Source organism: Petaurus breviceps, unplaced genomic scaffold, assembly GCF_028583685.1.
Source record: "Petaurus breviceps papuanus isolate PSGF00001 unplaced genomic scaffold, PetGlider_PUasm1.0 180, whole genome shotgun sequence".
Lineage (NCBI taxonomy): Eukaryota > Metazoa > Chordata > Mammalia > Diprotodontia > Petauridae > Petaurus > Petaurus breviceps.
In genome coordinates, this window is record NW_027185782.1 from 2,505,192 (window position 1) to 2,528,561 (window position 23,370).

At 42.0% G+C, this 23,370-nt stretch overlaps 2 protein-coding genes across 3 annotated transcripts in view; both read left to right on the top strand.

Annotated features, from left to right (window-relative positions):
• MAP2K2 (mitogen-activated protein kinase kinase 2) overlaps positions 1-22,084 on the top strand; it is a 32,987-nt gene extending 10,903 nt beyond the window's left edge. The window contains exons 4-12 of one of the 2 annotated variants that reach the window (XM_069086835.1): positions 6-139; positions 6,563-6,640; positions 8,924-8,975; positions 9,085-9,209; positions 11,489-11,702; positions 13,136-13,200; positions 14,636-14,697; positions 16,066-16,111; positions 17,732-22,084. In XM_069086835.1, the coding sequence (XP_068942936.1) occupies positions 6-139; positions 6,563-6,640; positions 8,924-8,975; positions 9,085-9,209; positions 11,489-11,702; positions 13,136-13,200; positions 14,636-14,697; positions 16,066-16,111; positions 17,732-17,842 (887 nt within the window). In that variant the 3' untranslated portion in view covers positions 17,843-22,084. The remainder of the gene's footprint in view (positions 1-5; positions 140-6,562; positions 6,641-8,923; positions 8,976-9,084; positions 9,210-11,488; positions 11,703-13,135; positions 13,201-14,635; positions 14,698-16,065; positions 16,112-17,731) is intronic. The other variant, XM_069086834.1, reaches the window with a different exon arrangement.
• Positions 22,085-22,220: 136 nt separating this feature from the next.
• ZBTB7A (zinc finger and BTB domain containing 7A) overlaps positions 22,221-23,370 on the top strand; it is a 57,562-nt gene continuing 56,412 nt past the window's right edge. The window contains exon 1 of the mRNA XM_069086830.1: positions 22,221-23,279. The gene's annotated coding sequence lies outside the window, so the exon portion shown is untranslated. The remainder of the gene's footprint in view (positions 23,280-23,370) is intronic.

Here is a 23,370-nt window from a genome sequence, read left to right on the forward strand (position 1 = left end):
CCTAGAGATCAAACCAGCAATCCGAAACCAGATTATCCGTGAACTCCAAGTCCTACATGAATGCAACTCTCCATACATCGTGGGTTTCTATGGTGCCTTTTATAGTGATGGAGAGATTAGCATTTGCATGGAGCACATGGTGAGTCCAACCCTGGAAAGGCTAGTGAGTAAAAAAGAATTAATGGAAATCCTTAATGAGTATGTCAGTGGCTTGTGGAAAAGCCTTTGTTTAATATAAGTTAGGAGAGGTGCTTCTGCCTATGTCTCTGATCTAAGAACTCCTTGGTTAATTTGGAAATTATATAGTTAAAATATAAATAATAAAATGAAAAAATAATATAAACATATGAATAAATATCATACATAAAAATTATATAAATAAATAAGAAAATACAAAGTTAAGCAGAAATGTTAAAAGCAGAAGTGGTCAGAATTAAAGCCCTTAGGAGGAAATGCTGAAACACCACTCTCCCTCCCTCCCCCACCCCCAACAGCCTCTCTTATTCTGCATCTGCCACTTAAGGACAGCTGTAGAAGGCCTCTGGGGCTTGAGTGGCATGATGATATTAGCTCACATTTCTTGAGTGCTTTATAATTTATGAAGCTTTTTATTCCTCTCAACCTTGTGGGGAAGGTGGTATTGTAGTTATTATAATCCTGGTTTTATAAGAGAAGAGACCGAGGGTCAGAGAAGGTAAATGCTTGCTTCATTATTACATAGCTTGTAAGTAGTAGAGATGGAACTCAGAGCAGATTTATGACTCCAAATCCAGCATTGGTTAAGTTTTAAGAGTTATGTACACTAATACAACATTATCCTTTTTTTAAAGCACTCAGCTGAGAGAGGCAGTATGGTATTTCCTAAACTTGTTTAGCCACAAGACATTTTTGGTCTTGAATTATATTGGCAGAACCTGTAAATATTTGTCCAATTTCCTTGTCTTCCTAAAGTCTGGATATACAGTGCAGGCCCTGGGTAAAGCAGAGGTTGGAAATTTGGGGGCAGAATGGAAAAATTAAACCTGTTTTCCTCTACTGAAAATTTGCTGAATGTAAGAAGTATTTTTGATAGAAAGCAACATGGCCTGGTAGAAAGAACATGGAGTCTTTGTAGTCAGAGCAGGGCTTACATTTCCAGTTCCAGGCTTTGGTCTTGATTACTTGTGGCCCTGGGAAAGTCACTCAACTTTTCTGCAAAATAAGAAACCTGGGCAAGGTGATTCCAGAGGCCTTTTCCAGGTCTAAAGCCAATAATTTCCCATTTAGAATTTTAGAGGGTTTGAAATCTTCGGCACCAGATGCCGTCACTCAGTCCTAATCCATGTTGTATGAAAGGCCAGGGTTCCATAGAACCCAGCTTGGGAACCAAGAGAGTGAAACAGATACTAAACTGGGAGTCAGGAGATGGACCCTGTGCAGTAGTAGCTGTGTCACCTTGGGCAAGTCATTTCCTCCTTCTAAGAAAGGTAGGACAGAACTAAATGATTTTAGCGTCTCTTCTAACTACAAAATTCTTTGAAGTAATTTGAATACATGTGTTGTAAAGTACTTATGGTGCTTGTAATTCTTGTGGATTGGGCCCTGTTCTCACTTGGAAGTTCTGTTTGTCTTTGTAAGTACTGATTAAGCATTTGCATCTAAATAGTACTTAATACTTTGACAGGTTTGGGTGACCACCTCCTCTTTCCTAGGGAACATTATCCCACTATGTGGAAGTGATTATCCTGTGGGAAATAGTTGTTTCAGGGGTTGCTCTGACCATTTGGGGGCTTTTTACCTCTCATCATCAGGCTCAAGCTTGCTTAGCCCTAAAAACTCTCATTATTTAGCCCCTGAAGCATTTGCTCTTCAGTACCTTCTTTGCTATTGACATTGTTTACAGTTGAAAATTCCTGGGCAACTTGCTTATGGAATCATATTTTTAAAATTTTGATTGCACTGATTCCTGCCCCTTGTTGTCTGCTTTTGGAATATGAAGTTATGGTATGGGAGAATTGATCTTTTCTTCTCTCTGTTCATCCCATGGCCCTGCTTCACTAGGCTAAACCAGGAATGAGTCATTTCAGGGCTGGTGTATAGCTAGGTCTCCAGAAAAGGTTAGTATGCAAAGTGACCTCAGTGTCCACGGCTACTGTTGACCATTACTAATGGTAATGATAGGAGCTGACACATAAAGCACTTCACTTCCCTGTTGACAGAGTGCCTTACCTACTGTATCTCGTTTAAGGCTCAGAACCCTGAGAAAGAAGTTTTATTCTTCCCATTGTACAGATGAGAAAATTGAAGCTCGTATATACAGGAAGCACTTCATCCGAGGTCACATGATTGAATTTGATCCCCACATTAATTAACCTTAGGAACCAAGTAATTCAAACATTGTTTTCTTCATTACACAGATATGGCCATTGAAGATTAGAGAAAATGGAGCATGGCTAGTAAATGGGGATTCTGGGGTTTGACCCACTTCTCCTGGGCTCTTCCCATCTTTCATGTTACCTCCCTCAGGTGTCAGTGGGACCCACCAGCAGTCCTGACTCGTGGACCTAGCTGCCTGGTGGGAGGAGTTCGTCGGGAGTGCAGCAGGGCCTTTGGACAGGGTCTGGGTGGCTTAATGGATCTCTTAGTAGTCTTTTTCACTCTTATAGGAAAAAGGACTAAAAACAGTACTTAATTGTCTAGGTTTTATTTGAATTTGGTTGTGTCTAAATCTTTTCATTCATACCCACAGCCGGATATATTTCCAGGCCATTCTTGACAGCTTTTAATGTCAAAAGAGAAATATCATTTGTAAATGTGGAATATAGCCCCTTGAGGGTTTTGATGGTTTTTGCTTAATATAGTGCCCAACACAGAGTCATAAGGACCTGTGGTCTAGCTGACTATTTTCCTGAAGTCTCAAAGTGTGGTTGTTATTATTTTTAATAACTTAGATTTTCCCATTGTAGATGTCTTAGAGGGAGAAGCAGCTTGATATAGTAGACTTAGATTATTTTTTTCTGGACCTTTAATTTCATTGCTATGGGAAACTCCAGATGCAAATCAGCACATTAGTAACCAAGTTTTAGAGAATTGTATAGAGCATTGAGAGTGTTAATTGTCTTGCCTGGGGTTATATGCAATTGCTATGTGTCAGAAGCAAGACTTGAACCCAGGCTTTTTGAACTCTTAGGTTGGTGTTTTTATGGGCTATACATCTGCCTCTCCAGAGTAAGAAAATCCCTCATTAATATAATCCTTTATGATTTACAAAGCACTTTCCCCACAACCTAGGGAAGGTAGATATAGAATGAAGTAGGTAATCTGAAGAATTATCTCTATTTTGTAAACAAGGAAATTGAGGTACTGAGCAGCGTTAGGTTTCTAACTACTTTGTATTTATTCTGCATATACTTGTATATATATTTTTTGTTCCTGTACAAATACTACCCCCCCCCCCACAAAACACATATTAGGTACTTAATAAATACTTATTGATTACTTGAGGTGAACTGACTTGTCCAAGGTTACACATCTAGTAAATGTCAGAGGTGAATAACAGAGCCCCATTTCCAGGCTCCAGGTCAGCGCTCTTCCTACTACACCGTGTTGTCCAGCTAAAGACTTGGATTTAAGTCCCAACTTTGCTACTGACCTTGGGCATCTTAGCACTCTTTTGGGGGGGCCTTTGTAAAATGCCAGTATCTTCTCTTTGGCCTTTGGTTTATTTTTTTCCTTCAGAATGAAGGAGTTGGACTAAATGATCCCTGAGGTCCCTTTCAACTTTAATGTTTTGTGATTCTGTAATGAGGAGAAAGCTGCTGAAAGGGTAGAAGCTAGAGATCTTGGAAGTCATAAGTTTCCAATAAACAAAATGTCCAGTTCTCTGAAGGACATAATGTTGACCTGAATTCCTTGTGGAATGGAAATAGCCTGTGTACTAGGGATGATGGGAGCGTTTCCCATGAAGGTGCCTGTGAGCTCCTGACATCTGAGGAGGCCGTATAGCAGAATGCTGAGAATGAACAAATGACCAGCAGCCTCAGCCCTGATAGGGGCTCCTTCATTAGCTTCCTAACCTCACCAGGTCACTTAGCTGCACTTCTGACACTGTTTTCTTTTCTCCTCATTGGGAATAATACAACTCACCCTACCCAGCATAAGGGGGTTGTGAGGATCAGTTGAGATGATACATGTCAGCATATTTCGGAAAGTATTTCTGTATGGTACAGATGCAAGGTGGCAGGCATGTGAGACATGCAGCTGTTTTTAGTATAACAATAGAAACAGTACTTGAGTTCTCTAGTAGTGTCTGTCTTTGGCAAAGCTCAAAAGTCACCCCCCAGGGCTCCTCTGCCTTTATACTTGACTGCTCATTAAGGATCTACAATTTTGTTAGGCTTTAGAGTTGGGAGGTCTTATGTAGATGATCCAGTTCAGTTCCCAGTTGTGGTTACCCTGTTACTGACAGTTATCTCCTATGCCTCAGTAGCTGGGTCTTATGAAGTACTGTGATGGAAATAGTTGTCACTTGGCAGTCAGTCCTCTGGTGATGAGCATCCCTTCACTTTAGCTAGGTTCGTCTAGTGTGAAGGCAAGATTGGATGTCCATTTTACAAGGGGAGAAAAGGAAATACAGAAGGGAATGTATCTCTGTACATAGATCCAGGAAGGTGAAGTCAGGAAGAGATCCCAACCTTTAAGACATCAGTTTCCTTTGGTGTACCTTCTGTGAGGCTAAGCCTCCTCCAGAAACATTCTCCTTAGTTCCCCTTTCCTCAAATTCCCAGCTTTTATGTTAGACAGCAATGTTTAAAGAGCACTAGACTCAGGGTCTTAATCTGCATTCATGACCAAGCTTTGCCACTGACTATGTGGCAACAATAACAAATACATATCACAAGCACTTTAAGGTTTACAAAGTACTTTCCTCCCAACAGCCCTGTGTGGTAGATACTACAAATATTGTTAGCTCCATTTTACAGATGAAGAAACTGAGATTCAGAAAGCTTAAGTGATTTGCAGTGACTTAAGTGACTGCTAATAAGTTCAGGGCAGGGATTTAAACCTGGACAGATCAAGAGAGGATGAAAAGGCCTCTTGGGAATCCTTTGCAGCAGGGCTTTCTTCTCCCTCCAAGTCTAGGGCTCTTTCTGATATACAGCATTGCCTCCCCAATTCATTTCATTGGGTTTGTGGTCACATTGGCATAGGTAGTCATCACCCATACACACACATTCTTTTCCATAGTTCTTTCATAGAGGATCTACACTTTTCAGGTTCTTTTAGTATTTTGTGGATGCTTTATCCCGTTATCCCCTACTTTAGTTATATGACTCCTTTTTAGTCATTTCTAGGCTAATAATAATAGCTAACATTATATAGTGCTAGGTGCCAGGCACTGTGTAAAGCCATTTATAGTTATTTTATTTGATCTTCATAACAGCCTTGGGAGGTAGATGCTATTATCATTCTCATTTTACAGATGAGGAAACTGAGACAAACACAGTTTAAATTAAGTGCACAAGATGACCCAGCTAGGAAGTGTTTGAGGCAACATTGGCGTCTTCTTTACTCCAGGTCCAGCGTAATGTCCACTTGCTGTGCCCCTTAGGATGGTAGATACAGAGCTGGAAGAGACCTCCAAGGCCTTGTACTTCAGACTAATAGTTTTATAGATGAGGAAACTGAGGGCCGAGGACATATAGGGGGGTCTGAAATGGGATTTGATCCCGAGTCCTCTGACTCCAGAGCTTTACGTGGCATTGTAACACTTATTATGTATTTGTTGAATTGAATTTTTATTCATTCTGGGCAGGTCATTCAATTTGTCTAACCTTATATTATCATCATCAAAATGATGGTAATAACACTTGCATTCCCTGCCTTACAAGGATTCGATGGTTAGATAACATGTTGTCCGTGGCAAGGAGCAGTAAGGATGTTAACTTCTGCTGTTGCTGTTGTTACTGCTGTTGTATACAGCAGACTGTGGAAGCCGTTGCATTCCTCCTACCAACTTTCCCTAAAGGTTCGGGAGAGGGGCTGTTGGCCTTCCCCTTGCTCTGTTTACACCTGTTCTCATTCCAAGCCTGGCAGTCAGCAGCTAGTTTTCCACATTGCCCACATAGGACAGAGGCCAGTTTTTTCTGTAGCATCACTTGTCTGTCTTTAGCATCTTCTAGTTGAGCTGACTACAGTGTCAGTGCTCTCCAAATGAGCAGAATTCCCTGCCAGGTGCTAAAGCACTAGAGAAATATGAACTGAAAAATAAATGATGCCCAGGCTCAAGGAAGAATGAGACTTCTCTGCTGGCACACACATTTGTGTACATCTTACAAGGGAGACAGACGAAAGGGGCCCTTCAATTTGCCAGTGTGTTTGGCCCTGAGTTGTTCAGATTTCCTGTAGAGGAAGTGGAATCACACCTTGCAGTGAACTGGGGAAATGCTTCATTTTTATGCCTGCCACTAGGGTGTTCCCTTGGGAAATTAAGGTTCGGTGTTGCCAAGCTGAAAGGGAAAACACTGTAGCTACTTTGTGGCTGTCTTGACAGGGACTTTTCTCTTTTCTTTTGGGGATTTAGGATGGAGGCTCTCTTGATCAAGTATTGAAAGAGGCCAAGAGAATTCCTGAAGAAATCTTGGGGAAAGTTAGCATTGCGGTAAGTATTTTCCTTTTCAAGGTTTTTACAAATGGGATCTGACCTTTTATGTTTTAGGAACTCCTGATTCCTGGAGAGGTTGTTAGCTGTTTAAACCCTGTATTTATATTCTTTATGTTCCATTCCATTAGTAGCATTTACTCTTAAATAGACTTATTTTTTATTATTTTTATTATTAAATAGACTTGCATTGAATACCTAATCTTGATTTCATTCTTTCGATCTGGCAAAAATTTGAAAGGCAACTTGAATCTTTTGTTGATATATTTGTTTTAATGTAGGAGTAAAATCATTGGATTTAGTATCTGGAGATCTGGATTCTCACTCTGGCTCTCTCAGTGACTAGGTCTTGACCCTCTAAATCTACCCTCAGTGTCCACATCTATAAAACAGGTATCTAAGTAGATTACTATGAAGGTCCCTCCTAGCTTTTTGATTTGTTGTACTTTGTTGTACGACTAATTGTTGTACACTAGATGGTACCAATGGAAACCATTGCTGCTGTCCTCTACCATAGCAGGGAGTCCTAGAACTTTTTGTGGTAAGAAGCTACCTTGTTCCTCACTTGACACTCTGTGATTGATGGAACAGGAGGCAGTGATGTAAGGGAAGGGTGTGTATGATATGGGGAAGTGTTTATATGGGGACATTGGTTAGTGGAACAGGGATGATTGGTGACAGGGAAATCCTACAGGCAGGCCACAGAAGAAGAGGCATCTTGGCAGCTCGGAGCGTTTCAGCCTCAGAGGCATCTTGCTCCTTCTCCCCAAACTGTCTCTCCTCCCTACTCCCCCTTACCTGAAAAGCCTTTTTAGAGGATGCAACAGGGATTAAAGACAGCTCAGACTTTATTCCCTTCCTTTCAGGATTTTAGAATACATGGTCCCTGTTAGACTAATCTAGTGATTAGGGGGGAAAGATTTCACGAAATCTGTTAATCCTTTCAGAAGTCAGTAGCATGTTGAACCCTCTCTCATTTTCTGAATACTCTCGTTTTGCTAAGAATCATGTTAAAGCTGACCCAGTAGCTAATGCTTTTCAGTAATATCACTTTTAACATCTTGATTGATTTGAATAATGAAGAGAGCAATGAGTATTTTTGGTTGCTTTTATAATGATCCTTCAAATTCAAGTATTTACTGACTACCTTCCTATGTGCATTTTGAGAAAAAAATAGGTAACTGTGACACAGTTCCTCTCTTCTAAGAGCTTGAAACTAGTACACTTACATGGTGGGCTGATGGCATTTTCTAATTAGGAGATTGTTGGTTCACCAGGCTCCATCTCTAGAGCACACCTTGTAGGTAATCTTTGGTCATTCCATCTCTCACCCAATATTATGTTCTGTGTGGGGAGAATTTGGGCAGTGTCGGGGAGGTGACAAGGGAGGATGTAGAATTGAACAGGGCACAAAAAGTAGACCTAGTCCCAGGGACAAGACAATCATGCCATCTGGCTTTCCCTGCATGGATGATCTTACTTTGCCACATTTGACCTAGGCTGGCAGTTTCCAGGGCTGCTTAGTCCCTGTAGACCTATCATTTTGACCTCATCAAGTCTCTCCTGCACTGTACCACCTCAATGAAAAATATTGTTATAGTGAGTGCTGGCTGAAGAGAGTTAGGCTGTTCCTATTACTGGGCTGGTCCATCCCAGAGTCCACTTGGAGAAGACTGCTAGCATGTTGGGCCTGAGCAGAGTCCTCCCCAATGGACCACAAGAGGCCTATGTGTTCATCTGTGGTGCCTCCTACACCAGAGGAGAGGCAGGAGGTAACATGGTAGAAAGAGCACTGGGATTAGAGTCAGAAGACCTGACTTTAGATCCTGTCTCTGCTTCTTATGATTGATTGTGTTACCTCATGCAATGCACTCCTTATCTGTAGAATGAGGGGCTGCCCCACATAATCTTGAAGGGTTCTTCCAGCTCCAACTTGTGTGATGGAGTCAGTAGAGATGTGAAAAAGTAGAGAGAAAACAGGTTTGGGAGTTAGGAAAATTTAGGTTCAAGAATGCCCCAGAGGGTTCTTTAGGACTGAAAATTGCAGATGAGTTGCCTTTTTGCATAATGGAGGGAGTTTCCACATTAAGACTGCCATGCACCAATGAAATCACAGGTCTGTGCCTCTCCCTTTCCCCTCCTCAAAACCAAAAGGGCAGTGATCTAATATACCAGGACTAAGAGCACTAGAGTTGTGCAAAGTGAACACTTGGTTTAGATCTACCTATCAAGAGGAAAATCCTCTGCTTTTCTTAAGTCTGCCCTTCCCTCTGTGTTTCATAGGTTCTTCGGGGTTTGGCTTATCTAAGAGAGAAACACCAGATTATGCACAGAGGTAAGGAGGAAATGAAGCAGCCCTCTCTGGAACTTATTCTTAGGCTCCATTTGGCAGCTGCTGTCAAATGCTATTGCTAATATAATATCTTTGTCTTATTCACTTTTAGATGTGAAACCTTCTAACATTTTGGTCAACACTCGGGGAGAGATTAAGCTCTGTGACTTTGGAGTGAGCGGGCAACTCATCGACTCTATGGCAAATTCCTTTGTAGGAACTCGATCCTACATGTCTGTAAGTTTCTTTTGATTGATGCTTTCAGTAAATGGTCATATTAAACACCTGTGTGTCACTGTACTCATTGCTAGAAAAGCTAAAAGATATAGATACACTGTAGTCCGTGACCTCATGGAGCTTACAGTCTGTTATGAATTAGAAAGACATGGGGTTATAGATTTAGTGAGATTAGACACAAACAAAAATTAACTGTGAAACATCAGTGCAATGAGGAAATATAAACAAAAAGGTCCAAGGGAGAAAGTTGTTACTGATGGAAGATTAGGGATGAGTTCATAAAGGAAATGGCATTTGAATATTGGGCTTAAGAATGATAGCTTATGTTTATATAATATTAGGAAATTAGGGCAAGGAGAAGACATTGCAAGCATTAGGAATATCATGAGCAAAAGTGTGGAAGAAAAAAAAATGCAAGTTGTATATTGGTGACATTGAGTAGTCTGACTTGTCTGAAGCATAGATTGAGCCAAACTTGAATGCCAAGCAAAGTACTACTCAGTAGAAAGACAGTAAGGGAGCAATGAAGTAGCTTTACCAGAGAGGAATAAATATTAATTTAGCCTTAATAGGAATCTTTCCAATTTGATCCTTTCTACCTTCTTTTTTATTGAATACTTTTGTATGAAACATGTTGATTATGTTTCCTCCAGCTTTTTTATAGTTCCTTTTCTTTGAGTTTCTGTTCTTTTTCACTGCAATTCTGAATTTTTCTCCTCTTACAAATATTTTCATCCAACTTTAAATGCCTCCTTAGTCTCCTTTTTATAAAGATCAAATTGAGACCGGCAATTTCTCTGTCTTTGCTACAAGGATACTTGGGTGAACTGGTTTGGTGATCCAGCCCTTTACAAATAGATTTTCTGGTTATTTTAATAGTTTTCCTCTTTACTACTTAATATAGAGCCACTTTGGTAAATTGTTCAAAGATGGTCAAACTACTAGATCTACTCTACAAGAAGTCTGTAAAAGAGACAAGCAGCATAACCTTATGTCCTGTCCAGGATGGTGTTTTACAAAGTAAACTTTCAAGAGCTCACTATTATTATTCTTCTTTCATTGCATTCCAACAAATATTTTTTAAATATCTAGTGTTCAGAGCACTCTACTAGGCATTAGGAAATCCACAGAAAGGGGCAACTAGGTAGCACTAGATGCTAGAATAGAGCACTGGCCCTGGAGTCAGGAGGATTTGAGTTCAAACCCGGCCTCAGGCACTTAACACAAAACTAGCCGTGTGACCTTGGGCAAGTCACTTAACACCAATTGCCCTACTTTCCCCCCTCCAAAAAAGCAAAGAAAAAAAAGAGAGAGAAAAGAAAAGGAAATCCACAGAAGAATAAGACATAATCCCTGTCCACATTGGAGATTACTGTCCTTTATGGGAGTATATTGTAAATGCACAAATACCTGTCCTGCAGAATGGAACATGATATTCCAGTTTGACTGGAATTGGGATCAGAGGAGGACCAAGGAGGGAACAGTCACTTCTGCCTCAGTAGAATCAGGGCTCATGAAGAAGGCAGCATTTGAGCTGAGTCTTTGAAGGATGGGTAGGATGTCATTTGGTAGTTTGGGTAGTGAGCAAGGAGATGGCATTAAAGGCTTAGGCAAAGTCACAGAGTGCGAAGAGGGCAGGATGTGTTTAAGGATAGTGAACAGTATAGTTTGGTTTAAATGTTGTGTGCCTAAGGGGGAAGGGGCAGAGTTGAACCTGGAAAAGTAAGGGACCTAAAATACCTCTACCCTCTAAAATACCCAGCTGTGTACCTTTACCCTCTGTCTTATGCTGTTGTATTTTATACATAGTAAATCTTCCAGGGTATATAAGGAGGGGGAAGAAGCAAGGAGCATACTATTCTTTGAAACTGTCATCCCTGAGAATATAAAGGATTCTAAACCTTGGAAGGGGTTCTAATTGATAGGGAATTGAAATTTGTCTATTCCAGTGTGCCTGAAAGTAATTCCTCCCAAGAATTAATTAATTAATCCACAGGTAGTTGGGAAATTAAGGGATTTGGGAGTGAGGGGAGGAAGAATTGCTTTGTTACTTTCACTTTGGTCTTTAGTATTAAAAGATGGGGTTATGGTTTAGAACAGGGTTGATACTAATTTTTTGCTTATGTGATATTAAACGAATTGAACAAGATTATAAAATACTGGAACTTTTCATAAGGAAAAAAAGAACCTGTCTTGCCACTTCATGTTTTCTGGCTCTATTTTCCCTTCACTCTCTATTTTCTCTTTACTGAGGCATTTTTCTTTTTCTCAACTAACAGCCAGAGCGGTTACAAGGCACCCACTACTCAGTGCAGTCAGATATCTGGAGCATGGGCCTGTCTCTAGTAGAGCTGTCCATTGGAAGGTACCCGATTCCTCCACCAGACTCTAAGGAACTAGAAGCAATATTTGGTCGGCCCATGGTCGATGGGGCAGAGGGAGAACCTCACAGCATCTCACCACGGCCACGACCCCCAGGACGCCCCATCAGTGGTATGCTCTGGGCCTTCAGTCTTGGAAGAGTAGTGGAAAATCTGGCGAATACCTCATTCAGGCAATCAGCATTCAGTAGCTATGATATTAAAGCAGTCTGTTCACTGAAGGGGTAAAAAGAGTCGGTTAGTAGGTTCTTGTCCTTGTAACTATTGCAGGGAAAAGACACAAAAGAGATGACTGTAATTTACCTTATATCAGTGCATTACAAAGGTACAGACATAGTCTATCATGTCCAGTGAGGAAGTGCCTTTATTCATTGGGGTGGGGAGGTGGGAGTCAATAAAGGCTTCATGAAGGAAGTGGTGTGAGATGGGCTTTCCAAGATTAGTAACATTTCATCCTGTCTGAGAAGTAGAGGGAGAAATCCCACACGTTGGGAGCAGTGTGGAGAGCACCAAGTGTGTTGGGGTCAGGTATAGTTACTAGGTTGATTGTAGCATAGAACATAGGGAATGGATGGCTTGATTAGGTCAGGTGGTCCTAGTTTATGGAGGGACTTGAGGGCCACCCAGAGGACTTTGAACTCAAGATATTGTTAATCCATTTTGGGCTTTATGTTCCCAACAGTTTCCCTCCCCTGCCTGCCCCCCCCCCGCCAATTTAACATTTGCTTTTTCCTCAGTCATTTTTCCCAGCCCCCAATTCCAAATGGATTTTGTCATGTTAACAGTCCCAACTTTGCTTAGAGGCACCATGTCTGCCTCTATAGTCAGCCTCCCCTACCCCCTAACTCTCATCTATGTCCTACTACAAGCCAATGACCCTCAGACTCTAGCTACCTTTCCCACTGAGCTTCTCTGACCAGTTCAGACCATGAGGGAGAAAAGCAAAAGCTTTTCCCCCTGTGGAGTTTTTGTTGGTATTGTTGAGAATGGCAACTTAGGGTGAACCCTGTTGAATTTTGGCAACACGAAGGGTTGATTGCCTTGACCCCCGAGCCTCGAGCAGTTTGTTGTCCCCACTGCAGTCTGCACCCCTTCCCAGAAGGAAGGGGCTTGTGACCACAGCACAAGCTGGGACACTGTGTGTGTGTCTGTGTGTGTATGTACATTTATACAAATACAGAGTGTTGAAGTAGAAAGAGTACTAAATTTAGAGACTGAGATTTGAGTCTCAGCTCTATTGTGTAACTTTAGGCCAGTCCTTTTTCTTCTCTGTACTTCACTTTCTTCAACTGTAAGATAAAGGGTCTTGGCCAGAATGAAATTGCAGCAGTGTCAGAACCTGCTAAAGAGCCAAAGGATCTTTACTCTTTAGATCAGTTCAAGCTAATAGTGAGTGGAGAGTAAAGCTTATTCTGTGTTTAGCACAGGCCTATCCTTGGTACCAAAATTGGGTGTGAACAACTATAACCTTCTCTCTGTTTACAGGGCTTCACTCTCTTGCTTCTTTCTGCCCATCTCACAAGTAACTGTTTATCTCTTCTTCAGGTCATGGGATGGACAGTCGGCCTGCCATGGCCATTTTTGAACTATTGGACTATATTGTTAACGAGGTTTGTATGCTCATTGAAATTTCCTTCCTTCGTCTGAACCAATCTATCCTGCTAAGGTGTCTAATCTATTGTCCAAATAAACAGTGAACTAATGTCTATTTTAATGTAGTTGTATCGAGACAGAAAATAATTGTGTATTCTTTTCTACTAAAACTGACATGAAGCTTTTCAGAGAAGGGTATATTTATAAGGCTAAGGTAAGAATTTCTCTAGTAATTTATTTTCTGGGTCACATTTCTAGAAATGATATGCCATCTGAATTTATATCATAGAATTTAGAACTGGAAGGTCCCAATCCAACTGAATCTTAGGAACCTAACCTCCTCTAGAGATCATTTTGAGGTAGCAGCTTATCTGAATGTCTTGGAGTCCAGTGTACATGAACTTCTTAATAATTGCTTCTTCCTTAGAATGATGGTCCTCAGGGAAAGAGGTCCTGAAAGTGAAGTGATTTACCTTCAGCAGATCATTGAGAGAGCTAAAATAGACCCCTCTCCTTTCTTGTTTTGTCTTGGGTAGATCTTTGCTTTGATTACATGAGAACAACACATGATGCTGGTTGTGTCCCAGGACCCTTGTATCCTTAGGTATCTCTCCTGTAGCCACTTAGGGCCAAGGGCAAGAAGAGACAGTAACAGCACTGGTCTGCAGCACTGGGCTTGGTGTAAGGTTGGTTACACAAAGTGAGAAGCAGGGAGCAGATGACAGCAGGATACAGTGGGGCTGCCGTGGCACATCTTTTCATGCTTCTGCCAGTGGCACCAGAGACAAGGGTGCGCCCCTCAGGTCACTGCCACCTCCCCAGGACTTGGCAAACAGAGAAGACATGGGTCAATGAGAATAACTGAACCATAACATAATGTTGACTTCATTTGCTTCCCACACCAGAGCTTGACTTTGTGCCATTGCAACTTTTAACCCCAACACTTTGTACACCTCGCCAGGCATTCTGGGAGCTCCCATTTGTTGAATGTATTGGCCCTTTTTTCCATCTAGGCATATGGCATTCCTGTGATCAGAGCACTTAAAGTAATATTCTAAGGAGAGATATCTGATAAAGCTCTAGTGATGTGGTTGGTGGTCCTTTTAAAACAATTGGAAAATTATAAAGCAGTGTACAAATATTGTTATTACTAAACTTTTCCCTAAAGAAAGAGACTGGCATATATTGAACATGTTCAGTGGGTGCAACCCTCCCTTTGGAAGGCTGTTGCAAGGGGAGAGCAGTTACCTAAACTAGGAAGGAAGGATGATGGCCTCTTTCCTCATAATAAATGGCTCAAGGCTGGGAACCAAAGGAAAACACGTGAAGATGCCAGTTCAAGTGTGATCTGGTTTATATTCTGTGTACCTTAGTGCCATTCATCTGTCATTTTCCAAGATATTACTAAAGTTTTACTGTGACTGATGCAAACTGATCTATTTTCTTCCCCAGCCTCCACCTAAGTTGCCGAATGGTGTTTTCACACAAGATTTCCAGGAGTTTGTAAATAAATGGTAAGTTCCACAAATCCATTTCATCGGCATAGTTTCCTTGTTAGGGCTAGATGCCAGTTTGTCAGCCTGTCAGGAAAGCTTCATGGCTCCCCTGAGACCTGTCCACACTCCTAACCAGGCCCAGAGAGGGCAGTTGCTTCTTGATTCTGGGATGGCTCTCTTAGTTCCAGACAGCTCTAACTAAACCTGCTAGCCAAGAGTCCTTTTGGGAATTAGGGATTGGTAAAATGCATAGGTCTCTCTTCCCACAGTTGGCTTGAGGTCACAGTCATTTAACACTTTAACCAGAGATTGAAGGCCTAGAAAGTTCATGCTTTTAGTCCAGAGCTATCATCTGCACCTTAGAAATAGCTGGTTTTCCTACTTTTCAGAAAGTTAGTGAAGTCTAAGGGATCTAGATGACAGTTGAACTTATCCTGAAAGACCTATAATCCGACATGTTCTCAAGAGGATCCTTCTAAGAAGATTCCTCACTCAACAAGATTCTTGGTCCTCTTTCAGTCTTAGACAATGACTGGAATTTCTTTGTCCGGCTTAAAATTGTTGACTTTACCATAGTCATTTTTGGGGGGAGATGGGGTTTCCTTGTGAGAAAATGCCTTTAGGGATCTAGGAGCATAAAGGGTTGGCTTTATTTTTTTAATGCATCCTACAAATAATTTAGACTCTTGTAAGCCTATCCTCACTTCGAGAACTCTACATAGTTTAACAGCAGAAATCATTACTTGATCTGAGCAATTGGGCCAGTACCTATTTGCCAGACATCTTGGATTTTGAATTTCAGTCATTTTTATTTGCTCTGTTAGTTAGAAAAGGTGGGTAAAGACAAATTAATCTGGTTATTTTCAGCGAAGTAACTGAGTATAAAATTCTTACAATTAGGCACGTTATTATTTACCTTTGTTTTGTCCTCTTTTTGAGTAGCTATTTGGAGTCTGTAGTCAGTTCTGCTTTTAGGGGTAAAGCTTTCATTTTGTAACTCTGATACCCCATTTTGAGAAGAGAGTTATCATTAAAAATGTAGCTGAGGTTGTTAACTAAAGTTCCTGTCAGGACACAGGGTGGGAATTTCCCTCCCTTCTCCCCTCCCTCTCCCCTCTTCCGGGATCACTTCCTGTTTTCAGACCCTAAGCCTTCCCTGCCTTCAGGGGGTCCTGCCCTACAAACCCTGGTAACATGCTGGGGCCCCTCACCCAAACGGCAGCTCTGCACAGCTGCTGCAGAACAGGTTTTGTTCTTCGAGGTCAGGTTTCCTGATACACTAAATTCTAGGATAACACAGCTAAGTGAAAGTAGGTTTGGAAAGAATAACTGACTGGTCTTTTTTCTCCCTCTTTCTCTCTATTTCTCTCTTTCATAAAATACCAGCTTAATTAAAAACCCAGCCGAGAGGGCAGATCTGAAGATGCTGATGGTAGGTACCTGATTCAGGTTGGGGAAGAGGAATGGCAACTTTCAGGGCTTTAGGAATGGAGTTCTTCATGGGCATAGAGTCTTTATCATTAGATTCTTACCACCATCCTGGGGTGTTTCTTTTCCTTGAGCAAAAGAGATCCGAGAGAAGTAAGGCTCTGCCCTCTGATAGAGGGCTTTATTGCATAGAAGCAGAAGGCCCAGTCAGACTCTTCACCTTTTTTCTACTCTCCAAACCAGGCATAATTCAGGCTAATTCCTTAGGATGTGAGTCTGAAACCAAGGCCTAGCTTTGAGAGGGTCTTTGTTCTGAAGGATGACTCCTGGATTAGTTGAGGAATTCACTGTATCTGTGTTCTTTCAACCTGGAGCAATCAAATTATTGATCAGTGGTATGATTTTGATTACTGGCAAAATTTCTAAACATATTTTTAAATGGACATAGCTTCTGAGCATTTCTAAAGGGAAGCAGTTCTCATGAAGAGCCCGCTTCAGTTGTTCAAGAATAGGTCATGACAAACGAGCTTCCAAAGAATCTGCTGATCCTGTCAGGAGCAGGTGGGAGTTAGGAAGAAACAACTCAGGTCCAGTGTTTGGAACGGCATAAAAAACTCTAGCTACCCAAAAACTGATGCACCGCAGGGGTCATTGGTTTCCCTGTCACTGAAGAGCTTCAAGCTGAGGCTGAAATTAGAGAGGAGATTCCTCTGCTGGTACGGATTGCCCTCTGAGATGTGACTTAAGGTCTCACAGCTAGGAAGGGGCCTGAGCCTGAGTTTTCAGATTCTAAGCTATTCATCTTTTCACCTTACCTCAGTTTCTCCCCTTAAGCATTTTATAAAGTCAAGTTATCGCAGGCATGCTCAGGTAGGTAAATAATGTTCTTTGTCTTCCTTTTCCTTTTTGGTCTCCCCCTACAGAGGAGTGAGCTGAGGTCGGTCCAAGTTAGTAGTCAGCTTGCCCAGGCATTGGCATTTCCTGAAGGCCTATCCCTTTGATTAATCTTGGTGTTTATGTTCTTGGTAACTGTCTTCCCCTGATAGAAACTCTGCAATATGAAGGTACCTGCTAATCTGAGCTCCCATATTGCTATCAGCCTGGGAAGCAGGTTCTTATGTGTTCATGACATAAGCACCAGGGGTTCCCCATCTGCCCCACTGAGTCCAGCTTCTTTTCATTTCTGTTCTTTGCCAAATCCTGCCCCTTTTGTAGCATTATATAGTGGAAAAAACACCACTATATAATGTGGTGGACACAGGTAACGGCCCCACTAAGTTTGGCTGTAGACATTTTGAGGCAAGTCATTGGTCCTTAGTGTTTCCATATATGAAATGAAAGGAAAAATGTAGATTTTTTTTTTTCGATTTTACGATTTTTTTCCTCTTTAGACTTCTTGTTGTTAATGGTATTGAAGATGTGTTAAAGGAGACCCTCAGTGCCCTAGTTGATTTTCTTAAGACTTAAATGACCAATGAATTTTTAATTTGTGTCAGGTGAGGGTGGTTCCACTCCAGGAATTCCTTATACTGATGATAGTCTGACAAAGAAAGAAAGAGACAGTTTGACCCCTTTAGGCCAAAGGCTTGTTAGATTTATTAATGTCTTTCATTTGTTCTTTCAGAATCACACTTTTATCAAACGGTCAGAAGTGGAAGAAGTGGATTTTGCAGGCTGGTTATGTAAAACTCTGAGGTTAAACCAGCCCAGCACTCCTACACGCACTGCCATGTGATGGTGAAGCAGGCTGTCCTGTGCCCATCGTCTGTCTCCCTGTCCATCACTGTTTCCTGCCCTTTGGGCTAAAGACAATCTCCTCCCTAGCTCCTCCCTCCCTCTTCACTCCTTGCCCTGCCTCCCCACTCCATCCTCCATCTCCCTTCCCCACTCGGACCCTGACCTGGACAACACCATTGCAGGAAATGTCTGTCACCCCTTATGAACAAGCGAAAACCAGCTTGCTTTATTTTGTTCATTCTCCTACACGCCTACTCCAGTCCAGTGCAGCTCTTTCTCTGATATTTGGGAATTGTGGTGCTCCTGTTGTTCACTTAGGATTTTTTAAAAAGGAAAAAAAGAGACAGGGGAACCAAACCGTATACATCATGCTTGTCCTCCATTGGGTGTTTGTCTTTCTGTTTAATCCCCAGGCTGAGGGACTTACAAAAGCCTGGCCTAGCAGTAGTCTGCAGCCCGTTGAGTGGTAGAGCCAGGCTGAAGGAAGAGGAAGAATTTATAGATCGATTTAGCTTTTGTGAAAAGGAACAAGTAACATTGTAAAACCTATGTATTACCTTGTTGAGCAGGCCAAAGAAAGGGCATTGCTTGTTGGTTTTCAGGGGTCACCTAGCCCCTTGTTTCTTTACTACCCTGTGGTGGTTTTGATCATGTTAGATGGTGTCAGAATCAATGAAAATTATTTGAGTTAGAGAAACAGCAGAACCCTATTCCTTCCTCTCCCCCCAGATTCTCTTTCCTTCTTCATTCAGGTCCTGGCAGCATAGGTCTTTCCAGGAGATTGCCATTTACTCAAGCAGGTTGATGTTAGAGGGCTGCTTCACCCCACCTCTGTTTCTTTAGGGAAAGAAGTTTTGACTTGTTCTCCCCTTGGATGACTTTATGTTCAGCTTCCCAGAGAGGAAGTGTCAGTGTGATTTATAAAAACCCAACCTCTACAGTAAATAAAAATGCATCCAAATTTTTAGCAGGTGTTCAGGAGCAAGTCTTGGCTCCTTGACCTTTCCCAGCCTGCCCTGACCCTATTTCTCTTGCACAGTACACACACAAAGACCTCGAATCATTCATACTCAGATGGATTTGCTATAACTTGGAACCCAGTATGCCCTTCTTTACCGGGCAAGACTGGCTTTACATAGTTAACACTTTAAAAATCATACTTAGAGTGTTAGAAATGTGATGCCTAGCCTCCCTGCTGCAGTGAAAGGCAGAGTATTGAATGAAAAAAAGATACCACCACTCACTTCTTCAGTGCTAAGTCACCACTGAGGTAGTCTGTTTGGTAGTTGATAGAAAGCAGTGGACTGTGAGCGGGGTTTTCTGGGCTCTGATGCTTCCTTGAAGATGCTGAAGTCTGAGGTGTTTGTTCTCTTCATTACTTCCCAGCATAAGCCAGTGTTAATCTGCCTGTGTGCCAGTTGCATGTGTGTAACTTTGGAAGAATGTTTTGTCATGACCCAGGTGATCAGCATTTATGTAAAGAAAGGGAAGTGAATAATATTCCCAAGAATCCCTCTCCCCCTTTTTAAAAAAGTGTCTTGGAATCATGCCATGTGCAGATCAGTTAAAGGAACTTTGGAACTGAAAAAGAGACTGGGGGAGGAAGAGATCCCAGGGGAAAAACAGGGAGCTCTAAATGGGTGAATTTTGAAAAACAACAACAAAAGCAAACCAAAAACAACATTTCAGTGTAAAGAGCGCTGTCCAAAAGTGGAATGGACTGCCTTGGGAGGTAAAGAGTTCCTCATCCCTGAAGATTTTTGACCAAAGACTGTACAGCTATCTTTCCTATTTGTTGTGAAGGGGATTCTATTCAAAATTATGGGTTGGACCAGATAACACTTGGGGTCTCTTACAGGCCTGTAATCCTACAATTTTGGCGCCCCCCCCCCGAGTTAGGGCTCAGTGCTTTACTAGTCCCTCTGTGTGACCCCTGATCCCAGAGAGTAGACTCCAAAAGTGATGTCAGGTTTCAGATCACTAAGCACACTGACTATGCCTAACATACTTTTGGGGTTCTCCTTGGAAAACCAGCTTGACATCCCCCTCTGACACATTCCCAAGTTCTCTTCTCCCTCCCAATACACAAAGGAGAGGCTACTTTCATTCTTAATCTGATTTTGACAAGTGACTGGAAGACTTATTCTGGTTTTTGTCCTTCAGAGACTGAAGCATATACAGTGTTGCAGGTTTTAAAAACAGACTTCTAAATTCTCAAGCTGCTGTTGTGTAGGTAACCAGGCTCCCCTAGGAGCATCCCTCAGAGGGGAGGCCTGATGTCTGTAGTACTGCATTATTAACACATGCTTGACTTAACCATGCCTTCTTTTAAGGGCATTGAGTGTTTCTCTCTACCTAACGGGAGGGTCAGGAATTGGGGTTAGAGCTAGGTGAGCTTGGAGCCTGGACACTGACCTGTCCAGGCTTCCCAGGAGCAGCAGTATGATATAGTGGAAAGAGGGCCAAGGTAGCACAATGAATAAAGCACGTCTTCTGGAGTCGGGAATGGAGTTCAAATCTCACCCTGGACACTTAACTAGTAATATATCCCTGGGCAAGTCACTTAACCCCAATTGCCTCCCCCAAAATGAAATGGAATTGATTAGTCTAAATTCAGGCTCACCATTGTGAACTGAAGCTGCTCTAAATCCTGTGAAGTTCTCTGGGAGGAAAGTGAGATTGTGCATTGCATAGGCTCTGGAGGAATTGGGGATCAGCAAGAACATCTCAGACATCTGCATCTGACTGCTGTTGGGTAGGTCCTTGTGCTTTCTTGCTTGTTATACTTAGAATTAAAGCAGTGGAAGTGGCTGAACCTCCCATTGCCATGCCATCCACTGGAGCAGTCTTCATTGTGGGGAGGAGGGAGTGGCCCCAGGTATCTAGACTTGACTTTTCAGTCAGTTTGGGTCTGATTTAAAACCTGAAGTACTGATTTGGCCAGGCAGGAGCTTAAGGAAGGAGGGGTACAGGGAGATCACTTGGACACTGAGACTTGTAGTGTTTAGTACAGTGTGTATTTTGTGGCAGCAGAATGATTATTACTCTTCTATCCCCATACCCTTCGGTGCCTCAGTTTCCTCATCTGTAAAATGGGGATAATAATACTTGCACTACCTACCTCACAGGGTTGTTGTGGGGAAAGTGCTTTGTAAGGCTTAAAGCACTATAGAAATGTGAGTTATTATTCCTGCCCCCATCCCCTCAAAAAAAAATCCCCCGACTTTATTGTCCTTTAATCTGCAACTCCTAATTCTGTTAGATCTGTCAGAAAGGGAGGGACTTTCAGTGGGGACTAATTGCTACTGGCACATGGCTGTCTGAGGGCCAAGAAGAGGCATGGACTGTCCATTAACAGGTTGGCAAAGTATGATAACAAAGGGGTGCCCTTTTTTGCCTTCTCATCCTCATCATGCTGCTGATTTTGTGATTCATATATGCTGGTGTGTGTGGTTTGTTTTTAAAGAAAATTATAATGGTTTGTGCTTTTATTTTGTTTATTTAGTTTGCAATGATTCTAGCCCAGAGAACCTTTAACTTTGCCCAGGAATTTTAGGTAGACTGCAGTGCTAACTCAGTCTTTGTAGAAGCTGGAAGACCTACTGTATCCCACAGATCTGAATTCATTCCAGTTTCTTTCCCATCTTGAGTGAGGTTACCTTTGCCCTCTAGTAAGAGCTTCTGCCTTCCCAGACCCAAAGGACAGCATTGGAGCTTTCTCTAAGTGCCTGCGGAAATCCCGCATGAGGCACTCAAATCTGATGGACTTTTTAACCAGGAATTGGATGTTAAAACTGGTTAGCTTGGGGAAGGGGATAAGGAAAGTGAGTTGTTAATCGCCCCCCTCCCCCAATTTGTGAATTCTTGACTTTAGACATTTCTGGGCTTAGAGATTGAATATCCTGTACAGACATGGGGTGGTGAGAGGTTTTTCTAAAATACGAATGAATCTGTGCAATTGTGTGATTGAAATGACTACTGGAATCTAGGGTTGTATGGGTCTAGACACCTGGGAATTCTGAAACTCACAACTAGTGAGGATTTTATTTTAAAAATTAGGTCGGGAACTCCAGTCCTAAAACTATATTATCTTGGGGTTGGTTCCACCCCCCCCCCCAAGTTGTTGCAATTTTTTGTGCTTGGTTTTGAAGGGGAAAGAGAAAGTGTATCAAACATTTTGTTGGTGCAAATTTTTTTTTAATTCGATATTTTCGTCATAAATAAATGGCACTTTACATGATCAGATGTGGTTTCCTTTTAAGTCCCAAACGAATGGATAGGATTTGGCAAGTGTCTGTCCCTTGTCTCATTTAAAATACAATTTCCTTGGTTTAAACCCTGGCAGAGGTTCAATGTAATACCCAAACTGAAATGTCCCCATTTCAACTGTTTTTCCTTCCTTTTTAATGTTGCTTGTACCCATGAACTGTGAAAGAATTACATGGTTTAATGAAAACACTAGGAACCTCATCTTTCTTCCAGCCAAGTGACAGCAGCCTGTCAAGTTAGCATGAGGGGATCAGTAATTGGCATGTTAGATTCCAGAAACGTGACGCTCCTTGGGAACAAAGGACATCTCATACTTCCCTGTTGAAGGAGGGAGCCCAAGACAGTGGAAAAGATCTAGACTTGGACTTGGAAGAGCTGTATTTTCAAGTTTTATCTTTTAAAGAAAATTGGAATTAATATTCTCGGTTGTGGTCCTATCACTCCTCTCATCCTCAGTTCCTTCACTTGGGAAAAGGGTCCTTCTAGCTCCTAACATTTGTATCCTGAGAGCATGGTTCCTTTTGGATTGTAGTAAAAATAGCCCTTGGAAGTTTCCAAAGCACTTTTCCTTGCCCTGTGCGGGAGAGGTGTATTTTTATTTTACAGATAGGGAAAGTAAGGATGAGGGGAAGTGACGTGGCCAGCATCCCACAGTTAGTAAAGAGCACGGATGTGAATCCAGTTTTTGTGTCTGTCTTAGCTGAACTCCAGGGTTCTTTGCATAATGATGAATTCCCTGCTTTGAATATTCGTATCCAAGATCATCACAGACTTTAGAGCTGGAAGGGCTTTGGGGGTCATTGAGTTCAGTCCTCTTCTGCCTAAGCAGGCCTAAAAGGGGGAGGAAACCCACCAAATTACATAGGCAGTGAATGGCAGAGAGGTCCTCAAACTCCAAATTTACAATGCTTTACACTCTACTATCTACTATGCCTCCCTCTGTCTAGCTGAATTCTCTGAACTGGCTGAACATAAGATTGTCATGAAAACTAGGGTGGGGCAGGGGAAAAAAAAGATCAGCAAGACCGGTGGGATGTTTTGAGGTTTTTAGATAGAAATCTGTTTCAGTACATTGTCATCACAGCATGGAAGCTGCTCAAGTCTTCCCCTTTCCCTTCAAAGAGAAGGTAGCCAGGGAGAGTCAGTGACCGAGGAGCCCCAGCTGGGTAAGTAACTGCCTAGTAGAACAAGGTCCCTGGGTCTCGGAGGTGGCCATTGTAACAGATGGTAGCATAGGGTGAAGCTCATGAGTGTCAG